Genomic DNA, 6,710 nt, shown 5'->3' on the forward strand with positions numbered 1-6,710 from the left:
AAAAAAAAAAAAAAAAAGCTCCCAGCACTAGCTAATAATGGTCCTTGCTGTGACTTCCCCTCTCAAAGGACAGCTGCACCTCACCATAGGAACAATGAGGCAAGGCAGTAGAGATGAAAGAAATACTGTGCCTCACCCACATGGTCCCCAGGACATGGCATCATGTTATCCTCAGTGAAAAAGTCTCCCATGGAGGGACCTGCCAAAGACAGCATGGATGCCCTAGGGAGGCATCTTTTGCACAATGCATAAGACACAAACTGAGGGCCTCAGCCAGGCACATACAGGATGTAGGGAAAACTCAGGCCACAGCTGGAGAAAATGCTGCTCCCAAGTGACCACCAGCCACAGTGACACCCACTTCTGTGGGCTGCAAACTCCTTGGAAATTGTATGCTTGGGAAGACCCCAGAAAGAGCCAGGGGTTTGTCCTTGTCCTCTATTGGAGCCCTCCATGCCAGCCACTGTTCTCTATAGGAATATAGCAGCCTTCTTAGCTAACCTGGGACAGATGGAACCCACAGCCCCTTAGGGTGCATGTGCTGTTCTCTCACCCCTTCCCTCTTGGTTTTAGCAGCTGTCACTATGGCCCACAGCCCCACCCTGCCTGTCCCCCAACTGTCTATGAGCCCCACACTGTACTGTGTGCTCCTGGCTACATGACCAGCAAGTGAAGCTGCTAAGGGTAGGCAGGATCTGAGGCTGCTGTGTGCTGGTGACTGCACTCATAGTCACACATGTATGCCTCCATGTAGACATGACCCATAATTACAGTCACACATGTGTGCAAGCAGATACTGCCCGTGTACCCCAGCAGGCATGTCATTCCAGGAGTACCTGACATCTTCCTCATTCCTCCCAGGTTGCTTTAGACCCTGTTATTAGAGCCAGGAACCTTATAAGGCCCCACTCTGTGCCAGGACCATGCCCTGAGTGCCCCAAATCAAATTCCCTCTCCTGGGCCTGAGCAGGAAGGAATTTAGGGCCTGCCCCTGCCTAGTGTATATGCTTGTAACCCCAGAAAGCATCCTGGTGCCTGAGCCCAAAGCCAGGCTGTGTGGAGTTGGGAGCCAGCTCCAGACATACCCTCTCTGGAGTCCAGATCTGCAGTTGCAAACCACTCCATGGCACCTGGCAGACACTCGTGAAAGGGAACAGGTTGTCACCATCACAGCATCTAGCATAACATGGGACATACAGAATAGGCCAGTGGCCCAAGGGTAGGCATCAAAGCAATGTGGCATGTGCTTGTTACAAAGTCCAAGGAGGACTTTGGACTTTATTCTGCTGAAGACCAGGAACCAGGCCCGTGTAGGAGACAGGGAGAGCAAAGCTAGGACAAGGCAGGCTGATGGCCATCAGCATCTACAGCAACATCAGCCCTTGCTGCCAGAAAGCTCCCGCCAGCATTCACTCTCCATCCCACTCATGCTTGGAGGCAGGTTTCCGGCACCCATACTGCCCTATCTTACCACCCACTCAGGTAGTCTTGTGAGGGGGACAACAGGCATAAACAAGACCACTCCAGTCATCACTCTGACCCAGGCCAGTGGATAGGCAGGCACATGAACGGATGTGATGGGTGCGGTGCATTCCCAGGCTGTGAGCCTCACAGCCACCTCCCCGGGTCCTTGCCTGGCCCACTAGTGCTTAATCTCTTCAAGGTACCAATACAATATGCATAGACCCCAAAGGCATAAATAGCATCTTCCACCCACATCTGACTACCCCGGCTCTGCCCTTCCAGGCACTATGAGGCAGAGGATGCCAGCACTCAGCAAGACCCTGTCCACAAGGCACTCCCCTTCAAACACCTGCAGTCAGGCCACCTAAGCCAGCACATCCTACGAAGAGTCGAGTCTGGGCCTGTACGCCAGGCTGTAAGGCCTATGAGCTCCAGCCAGCCCATCTGGTTCTTGCTACCACATGCCCCATTCCAGTTCAGCCTTCCTTCTCTTGAACACACAGATGTCCTTGTCACTACCTTCAATGAGAGAACCCATGCCCCTGCACCATCGCCCACCAGCTGAGTCCCCAAGTAGAAGCATTGCTCCTTGTTGAGAGCACCCTTACCAGCAAGTCAGAGATAATGGCCACGTGCTGAACACTCTACACACACATGCTGCCGATGGACCCTATGACAGGTGAGGAGACTGAGGCTTAGAGGCTGAGATGTGATATAGTTTCATGTTGCCTCAGCCTGATTCCCAAGTCCAGAGTAGCAACAGTGGCCTGGCGCAGCCTGCCCCTGTAAATAGGCATGTGGCCCCACAGCAATCTAGGTGTCTGAGAAGGAACCATTTGAACAAGCTAGTTCCTTCCGTGGTCAGAAATAGAAATTTCATAACAACCAGGCTGGGTGCAGTGGCTCACACCTGTAATGCTAGTACTCTGGGAGGCCAAGCTCAGTGGATTGAGCTCACGAGTTTGAGACCAGCCTGAGAAAAAGTGAGAGCCCATCTCTACTAAAAATAGAAGAACTGGGGTGGTGCCCGTAGCTCATTGAGTAGGGTGAAGGCCACATACACGTAGCCTGGTGGGTTTGAACCCAGTATGGGCCAGCTAAAATAACAATGACAACTGCAACAACAAAAATAGCCGGGCATTATGGCAGGTGCCTGTAGTACCAGCTACTTGTGAGGCTGAGCCAAGAGAATTGCTTGAGCCCTAGAGTTTGAGGTTGCTGTGAGCTGTGACACCACAGCACTCTACCTGGGCCAACAGCTTGAGACTCTGTCTCAAAAATAAAGAAATAGAAAGAAAAAAAAAAAGGCAGCACCTATAGCTCAGTGGGTAGGATGCAGGCCACATACACCAAGGCTGGTGGTTCAAACCTAGCCTGGGCCAGCTAAAACAACAATGACAACTGCAACAAAAAAATAGCTGGGCATTGTAGCGGGTGCCTATAGTGCCAGCTACTTGGAAGGGTGAGGCAAGAGAATCGCTTAAGCCCAAGAGTTTGAGGCTGCTGTGAACTGTGATGCCACAGCACTCTACCAAGGAGGACATAGTAAGACTCTGTCTCAAAAAAAGAAAAAAAAAAAAAAACCAGCCAGCCCAGGTGTCCCAGCAGCAGCAGCAGCACATCAGACCAAAACAAAGGGCAAGCTTCCTATGAGCAGAAATCCCCTATTTCAAGGGTGTTAAGTAGTGGGCTGGGACTTTCCCAGGTTTGGCTGTTACCTGATCAAGAACCAACCTTCCCTCCTCAGAACACCAGGCATGCCCCTTTCTCAGCACGAAGTAGCTCTGATACACAGTCACTCCGTCTACTGGTTCCTCACTGAGCTGCTCCAAACTTGCAAGCAGATGCCCTCAGGATCATCTACGGGGTGGAAACGGGGCTCTCCCCAACAGCCTCTCCCCATCTCACTCTGTTGTCCAGGTTAGAGTGCCATGGCCTCCACCTAGTTCATAACAACCTCAAACTCCTGGGCTCAAGCAATCCTCTTGCCTCAGCCTCCCAAAGTAGCTAGAACTACAGAAGTTCACCATAATACTCAGCTAATTTTTCTATTTTCAGTAGAGATGGGGTCTCACTCTTGCTTAGGCTGGTCCCGAACTCCTAAGGTCAAGCAATCCACCACCTCGGCCTCCCATGCTAGGATTACGGGTGTGAGCCACTGTGCCTAGCCTGCTCTTACAGGATTTACCGTTTGTGACTAAATATTAATCAATCACTGTCCAACTCCCTGGCCAGTCTGTAAGGGCAGAGACCACATCTATCTTGTCACCAATGGATTCTTGTGACTAGGAAGAAGGTCCTCATTAGGCCCAGTGACAGTTTGAGGTCAGAGTTCTCCTCATCCAAGGCCACAAGGCCAGGAAGTAGCTACACCATGCCTAAACCCAGCCATGTGGCCAGTCCCAGGAAGGGAGGCCAAGCGCAAACCCTGCTGGGCCGGGTCAGGTCAGGGTTACTGTGCAACCAGATGGTCCCACTATATAGCCAAAACCCCAGGCTTACCCAGGATCCAGCCTGGGCTCACATCAGCTTCAAGGGGCTGCACTGCAACTAATCAAGACAGGTAGGCTGTCAGGCAAACAGCCCTTTGCTGCCAACAAGAAAGATAGACCCAGAGCTGGGGCACACTCTCACACCTGAGATTTGATCTTATTTGTCTCTCCTACTGGGAAAGAAGATGTCCCTGGCATCTGGAACCACACCACACCATCTCTATCCTATCTCCCATCCTGGGCAGGAGCCCTCTGCCCACAGGTCCCTTCCTAGGGAGCCCCACAGCCTCCACTGCTACAGGAGGACTTGGGCCTGGACTATAGATCATGGTGCGACAGACCAAGGGGAAACATACAAAGGGTGCACATGGTAAGTGTCCCATTAACCCTTACTTACTACCTACAGTCCTACTTACCTCCCCATACCTCTCCCATCACAAGGTGGGGAGTCCAGATGCCCCTCCACCCCCGCCTCCCTCATGCTGCTCCCTTCAAGCTGGCTCTGCCAATTCTCTGCTGAACCTCCCTGGGCTTCAGCTCTTCCATCTGCAAAGTGGGAGTGGGTTGATCTAAATCACTACTTTCAACATCAGCCTGGGGAAAAGGAACGAGCTGGTTAAAAATGCAAGTTGCTGAGCCCATTCCAGACCTACTGACTCAGAACTCCTATGGCCCGGACCTGGAAAATGGCACCTTCAACAAGCACACCTCCCCCTCAAGGTGACATCAGGTCAGTCTGGGAAACACTGGCTTAAATGGCAGGAAGCAACACCCTTGATCCCCAGGCAAAACTAGCTTTAAACAGTTTGATGAGGAGAGGGTTCTCCCAGGTCTGAGGCAGAGGCTCTCCTCGGGAAGGGAAGAATGCAAGATCTAGTCACAAAGGCCTGCCACTGTGCAGCTGCCAGACCCCAGGATAGCGCCTGGAGCCCTCTGGGCCTCAGCTTGCCCATTTGTGAAATAAGAGGGACACCGGGACCGGCAGAAGGCGGTGGCAAGGTTTCCACGAGGCCAGCAAGCAGCGAGGCGCCCGGAACAGGAGGCAGACCACGCGCTCTGCGGGCGTCCCCTGGCGTTATCATGGGAGTCTTGTCCCCCACACCTTACTCCTCCAGGGCCCGCCACTCTCCAGGATGGGGGAGGGAGCGAGAGCCAAGGCAAGCCCCTGCCATGCAGCGTGCCACCAAACAAGTCACTTGGCCTCTGGGCCTCAGTTTCTCCATCTGCAAATCCAGGCACACTCGACTTGGGGATCTGGTCTGGAGTGTCCATGGCCTCACGGGACGGGAAGTCCACGAATCTGAGATCACCTAGCCTCGACCCCCGTGCGCCACCTGTGCAAGGCGCCACCTCCTGCCCCGGACTCAGTTTCCTACGCTGGAGAACGGGATTCACGCCTGTACCGCTGGGCTCTCGCAGAGTGACCTTGGGCAGACGCTACCTCGGGCCTCAGTTTCCCCGTCAGCTCGCACGGAGAGGCGGGCGCCCGCGACCCCCACCCAGCCTTGTCTGAGGCCTGCGGGAATAGGCCCCGCCGCTGCCCCCGGCCTGGGCCTCACCGGCAGGCGTGGAACAATCTCGACCGAGCAGCAGTGACAGAAGTATCGTCCGGGCTGTGGCGACGCCTCGGCCATGGCCACCGCCGCCTCCTCCGCTCTGCCCGCCCCCCGCGCGGCGTCCGCCGCTGGCCGTTTGCTACTCCCTCGCCGGCCGACGCGCACGCTCACGCACGGCACGCACGGTATGGGGCGGAGAGGGACGCGCAGGGGCTACGCAGGAGGCGCGCGCGCGGCAGGCAGCAAGCGTGGTTAACGGTGGCCGCTGAGGAGCAAACTAGTTACGGCTGTTGGTCTGGGTGCCGAGCTTGGGGCGGGGCCAGATTTGAAGGCTGTAGAGACGTCTGAGGGGCGGGGCCTGAGCGAAATGGGGCCGAATCTCCTTGGTAACCTGGATCCGGCTCTGGGTGGGGCCCTGTTTTGAGGAGGATGCGGAAGAGGCCAAGGGGCGGGGCCTGAGCGGGGCAGGGCCTAGTCTCCTTGACAACCTAGATCCGGCGCGGGGGCGGGGATCTTCTTCTCCCAAAACTGCAAAGGCCCTCACTTCGCTCACTTGCCTTACCCTTTCTCTTACCATTCTCACCTTTGTGTTTCAGCCCACTTTAAACAGTTTGATGAGGAGGACTCTCCTAGGTCTGAGGCAGGAGCTCTCTTCGGAAAGGGAAGAATGCAAGATCTAATCACAAGGGCTTTCCACTGTGCCGCTGCTGGACCCTAGGACAGCACCTGGAGCCCACTGGGCCTCATCCTGCCCACCTGTGAAACAAGAGGGACACTGGGACTGGCAGAATTGTTCCTGGGACTCGCCAAGCGCGCTGTCACTTCCTGGCCTTTGCACCTGCCCACTGCCAGGTGCACCATCCTCCCAGACACTTGTATAGGCTTTCTTCTCGTGTCTTTCAAATCTTTGCTCAAATGTCACCTTCTCACAAGGCCTTCTCTGAAGCCTTCTTGCTCAGGAGCACTTATTTCCACCTGATAAACCGTCAAATCCAGCTTCACAGCAGAAAGGATTTTTGTATCTTGTTCCTGGTTGGACCCACGACGGTGCCTGGCACACCGCAGGCACTCCAATAAAGCCTGTGGAGTGAATGCATATAGGAGACCAATTCTTAGATGGAAGGAGGACCCGTCACAACCTACATCGCAGTCCGTGCCTCAGAGTGATCCATGGGATAAGTGAGTCTGATGCTCGGTT

General features: G+C 54.6%; 1 protein-coding gene across 2 annotated transcripts in view; it reads right to left on the reverse strand.

The window, feature by feature from the left end:
* RNF126 (ring finger protein 126) overlaps positions 1–5,708 on the reverse strand; it is a 14,622-nt gene extending 8,914 nt beyond the window's left edge. For both annotated transcript variants that reach the window (XM_012804566.2, XM_003788675.3), the window contains exon 1: positions 5,516–5,708. In XM_012804566.2, the coding sequence (XP_012660020.1) occupies positions 5,516–5,590 (75 nt within the window). In that variant the 5' untranslated portion in view covers positions 5,591–5,708. The remainder of the gene's footprint in view (positions 1–5,515) is intronic.
* Positions 5,709–6,710: the final 1,002 nt, after the last annotated feature.

Source organism: Otolemur garnettii, unplaced genomic scaffold (assembly GCF_000181295.1).
Source record: "Otolemur garnettii isolate 467f Iridium unplaced genomic scaffold, OtoGar3 scaffold00029, whole genome shotgun sequence".
Lineage (NCBI taxonomy): Eukaryota > Metazoa > Chordata > Mammalia > Primates > Galagidae > Otolemur > Otolemur garnettii.